The sequence below is a fragment of the Eumetopias jubatus genome, unplaced genomic scaffold (assembly GCF_037043125.1).
Source record: "Eumetopias jubatus isolate StellerSeaLion01/CBP00866 unplaced genomic scaffold, mEumJub1_p1.0 scaffold_1, whole genome shotgun sequence".
In the NCBI taxonomy this organism is placed as follows: domain Eukaryota; kingdom Metazoa; phylum Chordata; class Mammalia; order Carnivora; family Otariidae; genus Eumetopias; species Eumetopias jubatus.
The window spans coordinates 203,467,342-203,485,626 of NW_028274807.1; the positions used below are offsets into that span (position 1 = coordinate 203,467,342).

An 18,285-nucleotide genomic window follows, 5' to 3' on the forward strand; every position below is an offset into this window, starting at 1 on the left:
ATGTTCTCCTTTTACCAAGTCTTACACTTACGTATCTTAAGAATATGCAACAGTTAACCTACAAGATATAAATATCCAATAAAGAGTTTAAAAAGTAGTTCAAATTGCTATATCAGGACAAAGAAACATAAACGTGCTGTTATAGATTTTTCTCAGGCAATGTTTTCTATTAGTACTACTAAATACTACCGATTGCCACTGTTAATGATTCCTAATGTGGTTTTGTTCAAACAATAGCATTTATGTTACAGAAAAGTAAATATTACAGAATACATGTAATTTCAAATAAACGCCCATTTTTTTTTCCTTTTTTTTAAGATTTAATTTATTTATTTGAGAGAGACAGAGATAGAAAGAGCACAAGCAGGGGGAGAGAAGCAGACTCCCCGCCGAGCAGGGAGCCCGACGCGGGGCTCGATTCCAGGACTCTGGGATCATGACCAGAGCCGAAGGCAGACGCTTAACGACTGAGCCACCCAGGCGCCCCTAAACGCCTATTTTTCATATTTTTATGTTAAAATAACAACTTTCTGTGTGTGTAATCATTATTACATGACCGCTCCTCTCAGCAGCGGCTGTGTCCTGTGTCGGCTCTGTTAAGTCTATCCGCGCCAGCCCTGCCCAGGACCCCGAAGGAGGGGCCTCTCCCGCAGGGAAACCCACCCGGGACCCCTGCCCCTAACGAGTCCCGCCCTCATGACAAACCCCGCCCCTTCGGCCTGTCCAGGCCTCGCTCTCAGAACCCCAGCTCTTCTGTAATTGGCCCCGCCTCCGCAGTGTCCAGGCTCCGCCCCTGATGATCCAAACTGGCCACTGCCCGGGTAGTCCGGATAAGGGCTCCTCTTTTCCGGTTCAGGTGTCAAGGTGGCGCCCAGCCCGCCTCGCTTCGTCTTTTCCGGTCTCAGTCCGGCGTGGCAGGGCGGGCAGACAGCTTTACCCTTTTAAGACTCTCATGGCTGCGCCCTGCCTCTCCTTCCGCCCTCAGCCTGTCATGGCGGCGCGCTGCGTAACAACTTCCGAACTCAATTTGTACATTGTCCGACTCTTTCTACCCTCCGGCTGCCATGGCGGCGCCCGGAGTTCACCGGAAGTAAAATATCGGAAGTGAGGCGGTGCCTCTGCCCGGAAGCGAGCGCGGCGCTGGAAAAGATGGCGGCGGCTGCGGCGGCGGCGGCTGTGGGCAACGCGGTACCCTGCGGGGCCCGGCCTTGCGGGGCCCGGCCCGGCAGGCAACCCAAGCCCGGGCCGCAGCCGCGCACCCTCCTCGCCGCCGGCCCAGCGCTCATAGCGAGCGGTGACGAGCTGGTCGCAGCCGTGTGGCCATACCGGCGGCTGGCGCTGCTGCGGCGCCTTACGGTGCTGCCGTTCGCGGGACTGCTCTATCCGGCCTGGCTGGGCGCCGCGGCCGCCGGCTGCTGGGGCTGGGGCAGCAGCTGGGTGCAAATCCCTGAAGCCGCGCTGCTCGTGCTCGCCACCATCTGCCTCGCGCACGCGCTCACCGTCCTCTCGGGGCATTGGTCCGTGCACGCGCACTGCGCGCTCACCTGCACCCCGGTAAGTGCGCGGGCACGAGCCCGACCCTCGCCTCGGTCGGGCCTTGCGGCGGGTCACAGTCACGAAGCTCGTGTCGGTCCCCACCCCATCCCGGGCCTCCCGTTTGCTGGGCCTGAATCCCCAGCGGTGTCCTCTGGGTGGGTAAATCCTGGCCCCGCTACTGACTTGCTGTGCGACCCTGGCGCAGGTTAACTTCCTTTCCTTGGAATCCCTCCCTGGTGTGGTCATTTAGATTCGATAGGGTAATACCTATAAAAAGCTCGGGGTAGGCTCCAGCATCATCGCTCTTTGATTTGGCTTGTTAATGCTAGCTACCATTACTATCGAGGACTAGGTTGTTTCTCTTAGAAATGGTCTCTCCTTCTTTTGTCTCCTATCTTGGTTTTCAAAGTGTGAGGCTAGACCTGCGGGGTGAGTTTCCCTATCTGTGAAGCTTGGTTTGAGAACTCTGTTACCCAGTGCTTAGAGGCCCTTGCATATCAGGACCAAAATTAGGTTGAAATTCTCTTTGATCGTAACATTTAAGAGGAGCAGGAGCAATTTGTGAGCAAATGATGACGGCGTGGAGCCTCTTTATGTCTGACTCCAAAATGAGGGGGGTGACAGTGGGGATTTGTGTTGGAATACAGCAGCCCCGTAGCATTTCTGACCCTTAACCCCCAAGATCTGGATAGGGAGAGCTGCCCTGGGTCAGCAGTTACTGCACCACTGCCCTCTGGGCCTGCCTCAGATGACACTGGCGTGTTTGGAGCCATGGGCACTGAGGTCCAGCCAGCCTCCCCTTTGATCCCAGGCGTGTGTTGCTGAAAGAAGAGGGAAAGGGAACAGCATGAAGGGCTGCAGAAAGAGACAGAAGCCCCCTCTCTTTGACTCTAAATGTGGACTGAATCCTCTTTTTCTTCTGAGAGAATGGTTTTCCCAACAAGCCTTATCCCAGGGGAGGGGCTCAAACTTAACGGGTAGCTTCAGGTCAGTACAATGAAAGACTCCAGTGAGGGACCAGAAAATGCAGGGAAGTTGGAGGGAGTGTGACCACCCACCCCCAAACTTCCAACTGCCTTTTGGCCTCCAGCTGAAAAGCGTGAGTGTTAACTTCCTCTCCAGGCATGGAGGACAAGGAGGAGCTAACCAACTGCAGGGTGAGGATGGGCAGATCTGGGCTTGCATCAGAGATCGCAGACAGGGGTGCTTCTCTTTTGGTTTCTCTTTTCCCTTGTGTAAAGTGAGAACTATAACACCCGCTCACTATGCCACTGTGAGAAGAACCTGCAAAAAACTGCGAAGGGCTTGGCATGGCCATGGCCCTGTGTAGCACTTCGCACTTTTTTTTTTTTTTTAAGATTTAATTTATTTATTTGGCAGAGAGAGACACAGCGAGAGAGGGAACACAAGCAGGGGGAGTGGGAGAGGGAGAAACAGGCTCCCAGCTGAGCAGGGAGCGCGATGTGGGCTCCATCCCAGGACCCTGGGATCATGACCTGAGCTGAAGGCAGACGCTTAACTGAACGAGCCACCCAGGCGCCCCACTTCACACTTTTTTTTACCATGGTGTTACCAGAGTTCATTAAGTCTTTTTTTTAAGATTTTATTTATTTATTTAAGAGAGAATGAGAGACAGAGCACAAGAGGGAAGAGGGCTCCCCGCTGAGCAGGGAGCCCGATATGGGACTCGATCCTGGGACTCCAGGATCATGACCTGAGCCGAAGGCAGTCGCTTAACCAACTGAGCCACCCAGGCGCCCTCATTAAGTCTTTGTCATCATTTTCTGCCTGCCCAGAGGCCCATGGACTCCCCAAGGGGCAGGGCCTTTCTTCTGAGGGTCACCCTTTGGCACCTCTGCCCGCAAACACATACACCACAGGCCGGCCCAGATGGGTGAGATGGGTGCAGCTCAGGCTTGAGGCTGCGCTAACTAAGCTTCATCCAGTACCTCCACTTAGGTGCTGAGGAAGCAGCAGTGAGCCAAACAGACAAAAGCCCTTGCCTTCATGGTGTTGGTGAGAGAGGTATAGAGCTCGCGCTCAGCTGCCTCTGCTAAAGAGAGGAAAACCCAGGCCACGGAGAAGAACACTGTGAGGGCCCTTCACGTGGACCCTCCTCCAGGGGAGGTCTCCTAAGAAGGTGACGTTTGAGCAAAGGCTTGAAGCCGACTGGGTGACCACATGTTCCAGGCAGAGAAAAACGGCTCATGCCGAGGCCCTTGGCTGAGGCAAGGACGAGCCTTGAGCCTCATTGCCCCTTGTCACTTCAGGACCCGAAATGAATAGTTAAGGGAGGGGACGCAGAGCAGCACCAGGCCAGTGGGCTGTGACAGGGCTTGGCCCACATGTTTTGAGGGGTGCAGGTCATGCAGGGGACATTCTTCCTGTTTGAGTTCAGCAGGGCCCCAGGCTTGGGGTGCTGGCCGTGACTCCGATTTTACGATACGAGACCAGAGGGGTGGCGAGGTGGTGTCTTTGTCTCGGTGACAGACTGGGGAGTAGACAGGCCAGAGCCCAGAGTGGCTGTGCTTGCAACCTCCCTGGGGGGGACTTGGCGGGGGCGCTGTGGAGCTGGGGGTTAAGAAGGGCTCAGCAGCAGTACTTTGCCTTTCGCAGGAGTACGACCCCAGCAAAGCAACCTTCGTGAAGGTGGTGCCGACCCCCAACAATGGCTCCACTGAGCTCGTGGCCCTGCACCGGGACGAGGTAGGGACCAGCTGCTGGGCTGCTCGGCACAGGGCTTGGATGGGACTCCCAGGCACTGACGGACACCCCCAGGTGTGGGCCTTCTGCCATAGACAACACCTGCTCCCACAGGGTGAGGACGGACAGGAGGTGTTGTCCTTCGAATTCCAGAAGATTAAGTATTCCTATGATGCCCTGGAGAAGAAGCGCTTCCTCCCTGTGGCCTTTCCTGTGGGAAATGCCTTCTCATACTACCAGAGCAACAGAGGGTTCCAGGAGGACTCAGAGATCCGCGCAGCTGAGAAGAAGTTTGGGAGCAACAAGTGAGTCCCGGCATGCCCATGCATGGTGACAGGGCTGGTGCTCTGCCCGTGGTCACAGCGTGAGCGCTTGGCCGAGCCTGTGGCTCCTTTCCCGGCTTTCTGCCCTGCTGCGCTCCTGAGTCCTGGTGCCTAGGAAATGGGGACTTGGGGCGGAGGGGTCCACAGTACATCCCAGATGAAGATGGCGGCCACCTTTTTAGAAACGTGCTCTAGTCTTGTCTCCCCTGGCCTTGACTGCTGACAGGGACCCTGGAGGACCGTCCAGCAGGAGCATATGCAGCTCTTCATGGGAACCTGGCCCGAGGTCCCAGAGAGATGACTGTTGATCCCCGTTTTGTAATTATTGTAGGATTTTTCTTTGTTTTTAAATTTTTCTTTTAAGTGTAAGTTGTCACCGTGCTCCTCATACTCATCCCAGCACTTTGGGAAGAGCGGTAAAAGGACTTGTCAGTGATCACAGTAGCTCTCCTTTGTACCAGGCGTGATGGCAGATGCCTTGTACATGCTTCCTCCCTTTAAGCCGAGAAACCACCAGTGCCCACACACCACTGGGAGGGGGCAGAGCAGGGCTTCAGACCCCCTTGTTCATCTTCAGAGCCCCTGGCCCTGCCACCATGATGATCATCCTGGACCTGAAAACCCCCAGAACTTTTAGGGAATTCTTCCCTAACTCAACTACTATTTAAAAATTACATATATATCGTCACAAGTAGCAATCCAATAGGAAGATTTATAAGAAATTTTTACCTATTCTCTCTGCCTGAGGTCAGCCTTGGTGGTGGCCTGGGATGTCCTCTCACACCTTCCCGGCTCATGCGAAGTCACCTGAATAATGAAGAATGGGGCCTGGTTGTGGTTGTTTGTTTTTATCACAGTGGTTTCTTTTTTCTGACACCCCATATCTAGGACACGTCTCCAAGGGCAGGGCGAGGGTGGCCCCAGTTGACCTGGCTCCACCCCACCCCCACCCCCCCTGCCGGCCAGACTGGGCCTCCCCACACAGTGCCGCAGAACACACCCTTAGGCCCTACTCCTCAAATTCTGGGGCTTTTATTAAGGGAGTTTTTGGAAAATTTCAGCTCCAGACCTCCCCTCTCCAATTCGGGGTGGGGCTCAGGCCCCAGAAGACTCCTCAGTGCTCAGCTGCCAGGCCTTTTCTGTGCAGCTTCAGGGCTCCCATACCACAGTCAGGTGCTCCTTCTCTGCGTGCCTTCGTACTCAGCCTGTTGACGGGCTGTGTCTTACACTAGCCCTGCTCGGGGGGTGGGGGGTGGCGTGGGTGCCTGCACAGCCTGGCACTGGTTCAGAAGCTTTACCTGGGTGCTGCGGAGGAGGCTGGCAGCAGTTTGCTTGCCCCAGTGTCTCGGGGACAAGGAGAGCCGTAGTCAAGTGGAGTGTCCCTTCTGGCTTCTCCTGTCCCGGGGAGGCCTGCAGTGCCCTGAGTGGAGGTGTCAGGGTGGGACCTCTGAGGCTCATGTTGTGAACAGGATGTGGGGTCTGGTCTCTCGTAGGGCTGAGATGGTGGTGCCTGACTTCTCGGAGTTGTTCAAAGAGAGAGCCACAGCACCCTTCTTCGTGTTCCAGGTAAAGCAGCAGCTTGGACCCTCCCCGACCCCCCTCCTGCTCCTTGGGGCTTTCCCAGCCAGAGCAATCTCCATCTCCAGACCTGAAATTCTCTCTGTGCCCTCATGGGTCTGAGCCCATGGGCGGAACAGCCCGTGGTGTGCCTTCCCAGCCTCCACAGGTGTCTTCATGTGCTCCCGTGGATGGCCGGGCGGGGGTGTGGACACACAGGCTGTGTCCTACAGGTGTTTTGCGTGGGGCTCTGGTGTCTGGATGAGTACTGGTACTACAGCGTCTTCACCCTCTCCATGCTGGTGGCCTTCGAGGCCTCCCTGGTGCAGCAGCAGATGCGGAACATGTCAGAGATCCGGAAGATGGGCAACAAGCCCCACATGATCCAGGTGTGGCCAGCGGGAAGATGAGGGTTGGGGGGAGGCACCTGCCAGTCTTGGGGTGGGCCTGGAGTGGGGGCAGGGTGAGGTCAGCTCTAGGGATGCACCTGCATCGAGCCCACTGTGAGACCCAGAGCTAACTGCACCTCACCTCTGCCCAGGTCTACCGTAGCCGGAAGTGGAGGCCCATCGCCAGTGACGAGATTGTCCCTGGAGACATCGTCTCCATCGGTGAGGCACGCTTCTGGTCTGTCGTGGTGGGAGCCCTTTCTCTCAGCTCCTCTGCAACGCTCCTGCCCCTTCCTGCAGGCCGCTCCCCACAGGAGAACCTAGTGCCATGTGACGTGTTGCTGCTGCGGGGCCGCTGTATTGTGGACGAGGCCATGCTCACAGGGGAGTCGGTGCCACAGATGAAGGTGCTGGGGGCGGAGCGGGGGTCAGACGCGGTCTACCCAGGTGTGTCACTGGCCCTTTCGTTGGGGAGCGAGAGGGCTGGTGGCTGGGCCACCCTCCTGCCCAGGCTCGGATAGAGGAGGGACGGAGCCCTGACCTAGGAGGCTAGAGGAGGCAGAGTAGTTGTGGTGCCTAGTTGGAGCTGCCAGATTTCCTGGTGGTTTTGCCCCCTGGATGAAGGGGAGCTGGGTGGCGATGAGAAGGAAGGAAGGAAGGGAGGCCAAGATCGTCAGGGCTTGTCCAGGCCTGGGACCAGAGACATCAGACTGACATGGGCTGAGGGAAACCAGGAGAGCGCGAAGCCTCTGTGAGGCCAGCTGCGAGATCACAAGGGGTCAACACTGCAGGTGCAGGTGCAGGTGGGGAGGAGACAGGGCAGGCCGCCTGGTCGGATGTGCTATGTTAGGCTGGGAGCCTTCTGAGGGTCGGAGTGGCTCATCCCAGCCCCAGGGGCCTGCTCTTGGGAGACTGGGGACAGAGAAGGAGGCTGAGGTGAGAGCATCCTCACCGCTCTCTCCTTCCTCCTTAGGAGCCCATTGAAGACCTTAACCCTGACCGGGTCCTGGACCTCCAGGCCGACTCCCGGCTCCACGTCATCTTTGGGGGCACCAAGGTGGTACAGCACATCCCCCCGCAGAAGGCTACCACAGGCCTGAAGCGTAGGTGCCTTGGGGGGGTCTGGGGTGGCCCGGCCCCGCCATCCCTGCCCCACACCCCCAGCCACCACATCTGCTTGGCTGTGAGGGAGTGGGGATGAACAGACACCAACACTGCTGCTCCCGTTTGTCTCTGCAGCAGTCGACAATGGATGTGTGGCCTACGTTCTCAGGACCGGATTCAACACATCCCAGGTATGGACCCCCGTCTGGCTCTGGGGAGGGTAGGCCCCAGGGTGTGTGGTAGACAGTTGAGACAGTGGCTCTTTTGGACCCCAGAACATCCCCGCCACAGACTTATTCTGACAACAGGTCCCCGCTTGGGGCCAGGGTGCAGACGTGAGCCCTACACACCAGGCCCATTATCCAACACTGCGGTTCTGGTGGGGAGCACAGGCAGGAAACGGGTTGTTGCCGTACACACTGGGGTCCCGAACAGAGTCACATCCGTAAACTCCTCACTAAAGTGTCATGAGGGCGGCCCCGTAGAGGTGATTCGCCAGACTTCCTTCCAGAAGACTCAGTCCCCCATCTCAGCCACTTCTTTCCCTGACCCCCAGTTTTTGGCCGCTGGTCTCTATAGCCCTGAGCTGAGTGGCAGCCAGCCACGTAGCTGTGTGGGCCCCTGTGTCATGGCTGCAGGATTCACAGGTGGACCCAGGGCAGGCACTCCCCATCAGCAGAGGGGCGATCTGGCCCTGGTGCTCTGGGGTGCGGGAGGCCACGGCCTGCCAGGAAAGGCCTCTAACCCTTTGGCCCTCTAGGGCAAGCTGCTGCGTACCATCCTCTTTGGAGTCAAGAGGGTGACCGCGAACAACCTGGAGACCTTCATTTTCATCCTGTTCCTCCTGGTCTTTGCGATCGCAGCAGCCGCCTACGTGTGGATTGAAGGTATGCGCTGGGGCCCTTCCCCTGTCTGCTGGGCCCCGCCCCCAGGCCCCCCAGGCTGGCAGGCCCTGTCTCTGCAGGCACCAAGGACCCCAGCCGGAACCGCTACAAGCTGTTTCTGGAATGCACTCTGATCCTCACGTCGGTTGTGCCCCCTGAGCTGCCCATTGAGTTGTCTCTGGCTGTCAACACCTCCCTCATCGCCCTGGCCAAGCTGTGTGAGTGCCTGGGACCGGGGGGAGGGCTGTTGCATGGGCTGGGGCCTGGCAGAACCCCTGACCCTGGCTCCCCTCCTCCCAGACATGTACTGCACGGAGCCCTTCCGGATCCCATTTGCTGGCAAGGTAGAGGTGTGCTGTTTCGACAAGACAGGGACCCTGACTAGCGACAGCTTGGTCGTCCGTGGGGTGGCTGGGCTCAGGTGAGTACGGGTGGCTTGGGCCTCTTGCCCAGCACGTGGGAGCTCAAGGGACAGATAGCACCCACTTGGAGCCCCCACCGTGTACACAGAAGTCTGACCAGGGGTGTGTGGGGTGGGGGGGGTTCCCTTACGTTCCTCAGTGTAACAGCGGCCTGGCAGTTTGGCTCCACCCCACCCCAAGCGGCCATAAGATATGTAGGGGGCACCCATGAGATAGGCGCAGGTGTCAGGACCAAGACCGTGCATCTCTCTCAGCCCCTGCAATGACTGGCACCAAGTGCGGGCCCGTCACTCATCCTGGCTAGCAATTCCCGGGGGTCCCTCTACTCCATAATCAGCTGTTTCCTGTCCTTAACAGAGACGGGAAGGAGGTCACTCCTGTGTCCAGCATCCCCGTAGAAACGCACCGTGCTCTGGCCTCATGCCACTCTCTCATGCAACTGGATGATGGCACCCTTGTGGGTGACCCCCTCGAGAAGGCTATGCTGACAGCCGTGGACTGGACACTGACCAAAGGTGAGGGGCTGGAGCTTCGGGCCTGGCTGGGAGGAAATGCCCGCTCTTGCACCCCTGGGCAGGCAGGCTGCACCCCTCAGAGACACCTGTGTGTCCAGCTCAGGGCCAGGCAGGCCCACAACTCTGATGGTCCCTTAGGCGGGTGGGCACAGGCTCACCTCTGACCTGAGACAGTCCACCCCTTGGGAGTTGAACCTGCCCCCACCCTGCCAGAAGCCACGAGCAAGGTCCTCTGGGTACAGGTCTCCCAGTTCTGACCCTTCCTGGAGCGAGGAGCCCCCCCCCAACCCCCAAACACCCCTCAGGGTCTGGGTCTGGGGGTCGAGGGGAGGGAAGAGAGGGGCGGAAAGGGGAGGCGGGGGCTTGGCTGCCTCTTTGGAGCGAAGGCCCTCAGGATTCGTACTTATTTGTTTCCAGATGAGAAAGTATTCCCCCGAAGTATTAAAACTCAGGGGCTGAAAATTCACCAGCGCTTTCATTTTGCCAGTGCCCTAAAGCGAATGTCCGTGCTCGCCTCCTATGAGAAGCTAGGCTCCACTGATCTCTGCTACATCGCGGCTGTGAAGGGGGCCCCTGAAACCCTGCACTCCATGGTGAGCCAGTCCCGGCCCCAGGGGAAGGGGGGCGCGGGGCGGTCGGTGACACCCCCTGCGTTCCCTGCAGTTCTCCCAGTGCCCACCTGACTACCACCACATCCACACGGAGATTTCCCGGGAAGGAGCCCGAGTACTGGCGCTGGGGTACAAGGAGCTGGGGCACCTCACCCACCAGCAGGTAAGGGCCTAGGCTTCCCATCTGTTGGCCCCTCGTCCATACTGCCTTCTGTTCCCTGCAGCCTCACTATGAGCAGGCACGATTCCTTCTTCCTCCTTCCAGGCCTCTACCTTGGGAGGCCCTGAGTGGCACTCAGCCCTGGGTCCCTTCTCTACTGCGTACCCTGCCCTTTATGGGACCCCATCCCATCCTGGCTCCTGAGGCCATTTCCTGCAGAGTACAACCAGGCCCCGCCTCCATCCAGCCTCTTACCCCACACTCTCGGGTCCTTACACCCCCCCCCCCAGGGATCATCAGGAGGCGCCTTGGATTCCCATCTCCAGCCTGGTTCTGCCCCTACCCTGCCTGACCACTCAGTCACCACATGGTCATGGGGCACCTCCAGCTCCGTGTCACACCCTATGTCCGGTCAGTTACCAGCTCTCCTCCCACCGCCACCATCAGTATTGCTCTGTTTCCACCTTACCTCTCATCCAGTCCACTTCTACCTGACAGCTGAGAAATCCTTCCAGAGTGCACACCAGGTCGTGGCTCAGTGCCCTGCCCTCAGAACCAGCCTGCTCGGTGCCACTCCCCGAGCCTGTCTGCCCCATTCCTCGGCAGTTAGTGGCAGTTAGTGTTCTGATTTCCGTGACTTTCTTTATCACACATCTCTTCCGGTAGAAGGCAAGCTCTGTGAGGAGAAGAGTTTGGGGTTTCTGGCATGAGGTTCAGGGTGAGATTGCGCTCAGTGAATAGCAAAGGAGGGTCTGACTTTACTGTCTTGGAAGCTGAGTCACACGGGCTTATGCCCTGCTGTTGTGCCCAGCAGGGAGTAAAGGCCCTGTGGTGGGGGAAACTTGCAGCACTGCTGAGACCCTATGGGTCCAGGGTGCCTAGTGTCCTCCCCACTTCTCACCTAACCCTCAAATGTTCCTTCTGTAAGGATGGGTCTGTCCCTGACGCGCCCCCCCCCCCCCCCCCCCGCCCAGCTCAGAAATGGAGGAGAGATGGGTCATGAGGGTACTTATGTGTCCCTACACAGGCCCGGGAGATCAAACGGGAGGCCCTGGAGTGCAACCTCAAGTTCGTCGGCTTCATTGTGGTCTCCTGCCCGCTCAAGGCTGACTCTAAGGCCGTGATCCGTGAGATCCAAAATGCATCCCACCGGGTACAGCTTCTGGACCCCTCCCCACTGGGCCCCAAGGGTGGGTGGGCAGGTGGGTGGATCTTGGCTCCTTCTTCCAGAGAGGGTGATATGACCACAGAGGACAGTTCCCCCTCAGTGGAGCAGGTCTCAGTAGCAAGGATGTCTTTCTTGGATTTTGGCTGAGCTCCATCGTGGCTCTGGTGCCCACGTTGTCCCGAGTCTGAGGATGCTTTGGGACCTGGCCTGTGCCCACCCTTCTCAGGTTGCTTCCTTCACCCCCAGCATCCCTGGGAGGTGAGGGCAATTCCCCCAATCCACCCCATTCTGGAAAGGAAGAGCTGGGCTGGGACAGGGGATGTGGAGGTGACTCTCGGACACATCCATCTGTTCTGTGGTTTCTGTTTTCTAGTTTGGGACTCAAGATGCAGTTTAGGATGTGGGAGGTGAGTGAGCAGTCTCAGAGGTGGTGACATTAATAGCCCCCACCTGGCCCTCAGCCGTCACAGCCCATCTTCCCATCACTGGGCTCTCAGTGAGAAAGCTGGAGCATCTGTTCCCCTCTGCCTGGGGTAGCTACCAAGCCAAGAGGGTCCACGCTAATGGCTGGTTCTTAGTCTATATTGCAAATAAAGGCTGCGGGTGTTTTCAGACACACGTACATGTATCGTTTGCATAAAACACCACCAGGTTGGGGAGGATTGTGGCCCCTGGAAGCCCATTCTGCATTGGGGCCAACACCTCCTTCTATGGCCTTCTTTAGAGGGCCTCAGCCACCAGGTCTCCAGGCTGGAGTTCTGACCTGCTGGGCCCTGCCCCATGGAGCCTCTGTCCTCTCCTCAGGTGGTCATGATCACAGGCGACAACCCGCTCACTGCCTGCCACGTGGCTCAGGAGCTGCACTTCATTGAAAAGGCACAAACGCTGATCCTGCAGCCTCCCGTGGAGAAAGGTGAGGGATCATGGGGCCATAGGCTGGGGGGACCCTGAATGCAAGAACAGCCCCTGTCTAGTGGCCCGCTGGCATTTCAGGCCTGAGCGAACACACCCAGTGTCATCCAGGACCTGTGACACCAGCCTGTGGAACACGGCCTTGCCTTGTCAGCAAGCTGGGGCCGTCTAGCCAAGGAGCTCCACACCCACGTGTCCTAGCAGCATGCGGGAAGTCACTGGCTCTGGGATCAGTGACAGCTGACAACCGGGGTGGTTGGTTTTCGTCAGACCGGGCCATGTTTCCTGTCCTCCCGCCTGCCTTGGGCCGGGCAGACTGCCTGTGTGAGGCAAGGGCTCCCCTCCTAAGCACGGGGATGCTGGTGCTCATGCTCAGCATGGCCAGACCCCAGGCAGAGAGCTTGGTATGTGTTACCACGTTGGTCTCTCTGCTGCATACGGGAGGCCTTATCATCCCCGCATCACATAGGAGGAAATTGAACAGGTCTGCTGTTGGGGCCCCCACTTTACAGACAAGGAAATAGAAGTAAACTCACCTACTTCAGTCAGGTGGAGTACGGGGTCTGTCAGACGCCAAGGGCTGGTGTCTGGCTGGGGAGCCACATGCCCTGGAGTGTCACCAGGCTGCAGGTCAGAGGAGGGTGCTGGCTTCTGGAACTATGCCGGATTCTAGAATTTCCCAGCCCTTCTCCTAGTCTGCGCTGTTGGTCCCAGATCTCTGTCTCAGCTCCAGGCACTAGGCTCTTGCAGAGCCCAGGGATCGTAGGCAGGTGGCCCAGAGGTGGCTATTGGGACTGTTGATTGGCAGGTGATGCTGCTTCAACAAAATGGCCACAGTAAAAGCCAGGTGGAGGTTGGTTTCCCTCCTAGCCAAGACAGCCCAGATGAGCCGTGCAGTGCCGGAAGGCCTCCCTTAGCCATGCTTATCACTCAGCATCCATGCCTGGGCCAGCCATCTAGAAAGAGGAAGTGGTTGGCAAGCAGGGTCTGGCCCAGGGAAGTGACTCCGGGGGCCCTGATCCTGGAAGAGCAGAGTTTCAGGCAGGCCCCAAGGTCAGGGGTGCCTTGCTCCTGAGGTTAGGTTGTCAGGGTTTGCATCTGACCATCATGTGGTCTCAGGTCAGTGGCCTAGGCTCTGGGTTCTTGAATCCTTTGTGTCGGAGGGTTCTGTGAACATCTGTGGGGTTCCTGGCGTCTAGGGTGCGGGAGTGGACAGGGATTGGTAGGGATAAAGAGGGGTGAGAACCAAGAAGGTGCTTCAGAGAGATGAGACTGGGACGGCTTACGTGGGGTCCATGTGACAGGGAGTTGCTGTGAACCCCTCTCCCTGGCCCTGGGCTCTGGCTCTGCAGGTCGACTCTGTGAGTGGCGCTCCATCGATGGCAGTGTCGTGCTGCCCCTGGCCAAGGGCTCCCCGAAGGCGCTGGCCCTGGAGCATGCGCTGTGCCTCACGGGCGATGGCCTGGCCCACTTGCAGGCTGAGGACCCCCAGCAGCTGCTTCGCCTCATCCCCCACGTGCAGGTGTTTGCCCGTGTGGCCCCCAAACAGAAGGTGTGTGCAGAGGAGGCGGGGGGCAGGCAGGGCCCTGGGGGTAGCACACAGCCCTCACTCAGCCCATCTCTGCGCACATAGGAGTTTGTCATCACCAGCCTGAAGGAGCTGGGCTATGTGACCCTCATGTGTGGCGACGGCACCAATGACGTGGGTGCCCTGAAGCATGCCGACGTGGGTGAGTCCTGCGAGCTGATAGACTGTCCCTTCCATCGCTGTTCTGCCAGCACGGGTTTAGCGTCAGAGACACGTCACTGAGCGAGTTCTTTGAGGAGGCAGCGGGGGATGGGGCAGGCTCCAGTGGGGTTGGGGATCTGAGGAGCCGCAGGCCTGGAGGGGATACGGGTATCTGATGAACAGTGCGGGGGGTGGGGGTGGGAGGGCACCAGAGCTTCTGGGAACATAGGGAGCCAGGGAGGCTCCAGGTGGCAGACACAGCTTGGTTTGTTCAGGCCTCCCGGCACCGTGTGGGGACCATGTGGGGGCTGAGGCCAGAGGCCAGGGAGAGATGGGACAAGTGGGGATGCACAAAGGAAACTGAAGCATTTGCCAGCCATTTATAGCCTTGGATTTCTGTCAACAGAATGCAGTCATCAGGTTGATGTTAAAAGACCAACCTGACAGGGGACCTGGGTGGCTCAGTCAGTTAAGCATCTGACTCTTGATTGTGGCTCAGGTCATGATCTCGGGATTGTGAGATAAGCCCCTACGTCAGGCTCTGGGCTTGGCATAGAGCCTGCTTGAGATTCTCCCTCTACCCCTCCCCTCCCCACACCCAACCCCCACCCCTGTTCACATGCATGCTGTTGAGGGCACACATACACGTTCACTCTTTCCCTCTTAAAAAAAAATGACCTACTTACAGTGTCTTCCAAATCCTTAACTGCTTTATTAATTGACTATTATGTCCTGGAATTGTGATTCTTGGCAGTACACCATGGAAATCAGCTTTTTTTTTTAAGATTTTATTTATTTATTCATGAGAGACAGAGAGAGAGAGGCAGAGGGAGACGCAGGCTCCCAAGGAGCAGGGAGCCCAATGTGGGACTCGATCCCAGGACACCGGGATCATGACTTGAGCCGAAGGCAGACGCTTAACCATCTGAGCCACCCAGGCGCCCAGCTTTTTTTTTTTTTTCTTTTTTAAGATTTTTTTGTTTATCTGAGAGAGAGCACAAGCAGGGGGAGGGGCAGAGGGCGATGGAGAAGCAGGCTCCCCGCTGAGCAGGGAGCCCGATGCGGGGCTCAATCCCAGGACCCTGAGATCATGACCTGAGCCGAAGGCAGATGTTGAACCGACTGAGCCACCCAGGCAACCCTGGAAATCAGTTCCATGTATTTGGGTTTTGCTTTCCAAATGTAGAAAGCAAGATAGAATGCTCTCTCAGGCACTCCGTGGGGAGATCAGCTGAGATGGGGAGGTTTGGCTCCTGTGAGCAGACACCCCACTCCATGCTCCACACTGGGCTTCACTCAGCACAGGGCCAGCAGGCCTGGGGTGACAGGCTCCCTCTAGGCTCCAGACACACACTCACGTACCTCCCCCCAGGTGTGGCCCTCCTGGCCACTGCCCCTGAGCGAGTTGTTGAACGGCGCCGACGGCCCCGAGACAGCCCTGTCCTGAGCAGCAGCAGCAGTGTCCGGGCCACTTCCAGGGCGGCCAAGCAGAGGTCGGGGCTCCCGCCTCCCGAGGAGCAGCTGGCCTCCCAGCGGGTGAGTCACAGGAGGTGGGGGACACCAGCACCCGTTGGTGGCCAGGTCTTATCCCTGCCGCCTGCCCCACAGGACCGCCTGAGCCAGGTGCTGCGAGAGCTCGAGGACGAGAACACGCCCATCGTGAAGCTGGGGGACGCCAGCATTGCTGCCCCTTTCACCTCCAAGCTCTCCTCCATCCAGTGCAGTGAGTCCCACCCCCAGTTACCTCCCCCCATGCCCATCCTGATGGGCCCCCACGCCCACACCTTCCTCCCTTCCCATGCCCCTCCCACAGTTTGCCACGTGATCAAGCAGGGCCGCTGCACACTGGTGACCACGCTGCAGATGTTCAAGATCCTGGCACTCAATGCCCTCATCCTGGCCTATAGCCAGAGTGTTCTCTACCTAGAGGGCGTCAAGTTCAGTGACTTCCAGGCCACGCTGCAGGGGCTGCTGCTGGCTGGCTGCTTCCTCTTCATCTCCCGCTCCAAGGTGGGCTGAGCCACAGGCAAAGCAGGGGCTCCCTCCCCAGCCCAGGAGTACCGTCTGCCTCTTTGGGCCAGCTAGGGTGGACTGTTAAAGGCACCACTGCTTGTCATCCATTCGTCTTCACAGCAGCCTTCAGGGTGGGAACTGTCATCCCCACGTTACAGATGGGGATCAGGGGACAGAGCAGGTGCACGCCGAGGCTCCCTGGAGTGGCACAACTCGGGCCCCAGCACTGTCCACCAGTTGGGGTCTCAGGTGGGCTACACAGAGCCCACAGGCAAAGAGAGGACAGATGGGGAAATGATTATTAAGACCACTCAGAAAGCGTTCAGTGTCATGAAAAATATAAAGTGGGTCACAGGCTACAGGGGACAGCCTCGGGATCGTTCAGGGGAGCCTGTGTGATGCATAAGGAACAAGGGAACCTTCCAGGAGGTAGCCAGAAGGGCCATAGGTAGGCATGGACTGATGCAAGGAGCACCTGGTGCCTGGAGGAGGTGGAGGTGGGTTGTGTCAACCATGAGCACCCGTTGGGTCCCAGGGAGGGCTTTGGTTTGTTCTAGAACAAGGGGAAGGGGGTGACTTTTAAACACCCTGTGGCTGATATGTGGAGCGTAGGCCTTGAGTGAGGGTGTGGTGGCATCATCTCGGCCAAGGGGCTGGGGAACGAGCAGGGCTCGGGTCTGGTGCTAACTCATAACCTCCAGGATTTGGTGACTGCTCTCTACACGAGTTCTGCTAGGAGGGCGGGGGAGGGGGTGTGGGTAGGCCCAGTGTGAGCCTGGACCCTTACTCCCTATCCTGCCACTACAGCCCCTCAAGACTCTCTCCCGAGAGCGACCGCTGCCCAACATCTTCAACATGTACACCATCCTCACGGTCGTGCTCCAGTTCTGTGTGCACTTCCTGAGTCTTGTCTACCTGTACAGCGAGGCCCAGGCCCGGAGCCCTGAGAAGTGAGTGCTGGCCCAGCCTGGGGTTTGGGGAGGGGCAGAGCGCTCCCAGGGGAGGGTGCAGGAGGATGCACATGCACACGTTTCCCTGGGGTAACCAAGGCCTGACTGGTGGGGTCGGCCAGGCAGAACCCTGGCTTTGCCCAGGGATGGTGGGGGCCAGAGGGTAGCCCCGTGCCCTCTGTGTCGCCGCAGGCAGGAGCAGTTTGTGGACCTGTACAAGGAGTTCGAGCCGAGCCTGGTCAACAGCACCGTGTACATCATGGCCATGGCCATGCAGATGGCCACCTTTGCCATCAACTACAAAGTGAGGCCCAGCCCTTGCCTGAACTCGCCCTGCCCACTTTCTTGGCCCCTGCAGCACATGACTGACTGTCCATCTGTCCCCACAGGGCCCACCGTTCATGGAGAGCCTGCCAGAGAACAGGCCCCTAGTGTGGAGCCTGGCCGTGTCGCTCCTGGCCATCATGGGCCTGCTCCTTGGCTCCTCGCCCGACTTCAACAGTCAGTTTGGCCTCGTGGACATCCCCGTGGAGGTGAGTGGCCCCGTGGGTGTGGCCCCAGGACTCAGCCTGGCCCATCTGCAGGCACCCAGCTCACCAGTGCTCCTTGCCCCGCAGTTCAAGCTCGTCATCGCCCAGGTCCTGCTCCTGGACTTCTGCCTGGCGCTCCTGGCCGACCGTGTCCTGCAGTTCTTCCTGGGGACCCCGAAGCTGAAAGTGCCTTCCTGAGATGGCAGTGCCGGCACCTGCTACCCATGTCGGTGCCACTGGGCAGGAGCCCCAAGGGGGAACACTGCTCCCGTGGCGAGGCAGGCCCAGCCTTGCCGCCAGGACTGAGCTGAGCTGGGACCACCCCACAGCCACCTGAGGGCCTGGCTGGCAGAACCAGCCCTGGGCCGGCCCCTTTGGTAAATAAAGCCGCATCCACCATTTTAAGAAGCCCTGCCTCCACCTCTGTCTGCACCACTGAACAGGTCGCGGTGGGGCTGTGCGGTCACCGAGCAGGGTCCTGGCACCCTCCCCAGGAGCCGTGAGGTTATTAACAACAGCCCCTGGGACCCAGATATTCAGCACTTAGATGGGCTGAGCTCCAACCCCAGAGAGTTGTGCATATTTCATAATTTGACAAGCACCTCCCTATTTCTGTGGTCTCTGAGCTTCATGCCCTGGTCTCTTAGGCACTGGTGGAAGGTTTTAGGATTAATGGCATTTTCTTCTGTTCAGTAATATGTGAAATAACAGCACTCCTTCCTCTCGTGTGTTCGATGTGAGGAAGTTCAATCCAGATCTTGCAGATGCTAACTGGGGTC

The 18,285-nt window shown here is 58.3% G+C and overlaps 1 protein-coding gene across 2 annotated transcripts; it reads left to right on the forward strand.

Annotated features, from left to right (window-relative positions):
• Nucleotides 1-1,134: 1,134 nt before the first annotated feature.
• Nucleotides 1,135-17,914, forward strand: ATP13A1 (ATPase 13A1). Of its 2 annotated transcripts, XM_028126818.2 has the most exons (26): nucleotides 1,135-1,554; nucleotides 4,153-4,242; nucleotides 4,354-4,544; nucleotides 6,056-6,128; nucleotides 6,353-6,508; nucleotides 6,661-6,730; nucleotides 6,809-6,915; nucleotides 7,482-7,611; nucleotides 7,748-7,803; nucleotides 8,373-8,499; nucleotides 8,577-8,714; nucleotides 8,797-8,917; nucleotides 9,276-9,433; nucleotides 9,851-10,026; nucleotides 10,097-10,207; nucleotides 11,232-11,357; nucleotides 12,177-12,285; nucleotides 13,637-13,836; nucleotides 13,918-14,014; nucleotides 15,386-15,549; nucleotides 15,622-15,736; nucleotides 15,827-16,023; nucleotides 16,834-16,976; nucleotides 17,169-17,280; nucleotides 17,366-17,509; nucleotides 17,594-17,914. In XM_028126818.2, exons 1-26 carry the CDS (start codon nucleotides 1,150-1,152, stop codon nucleotides 17,702-17,704), a joined length of 3,627 nt encoding a protein of 1,208 aa, XP_027982619.2. In that variant the 5' UTR covers nucleotides 1,135-1,149; the 3' UTR covers nucleotides 17,705-17,914. The 2 variants fall into 2 exon arrangements, with proteins under 2 accessions (XP_027982619.2, XP_027982618.2); XM_028126817.2 differs by having other exon boundaries at nucleotides 15,386-15,736.
• Nucleotides 17,915-18,285: the final 371 nt, after the last annotated feature.

What these genes read in the sequence shown, in the direction of transcription:
- ATP13A1 (XM_028126817.2), top strand. Translation starts at nt 1,150, where the DNA reads ATGGCGGCGGCTGCGGCGGCGGCGGCTGTGGGCAACGCGGTACCCTGC. An exon ending in GCGCGCTCACCTGCACCCCG is followed by an intron (nt 1,555 to 4,152) that starts GTAAGTGCGCGG and finishes TGCCTTTCGCAG; the next exon opens with GAGTACGACCCCAGCAAAGC. An exon ending in GGACTGGACACTGACCAAAG is followed by an intron (nt 9,434 to 9,850) that starts GTGAGGGGCTGG and finishes ATTTGTTTCCAG; the next exon opens with ATGAGAAAGTATTCCCCCGA.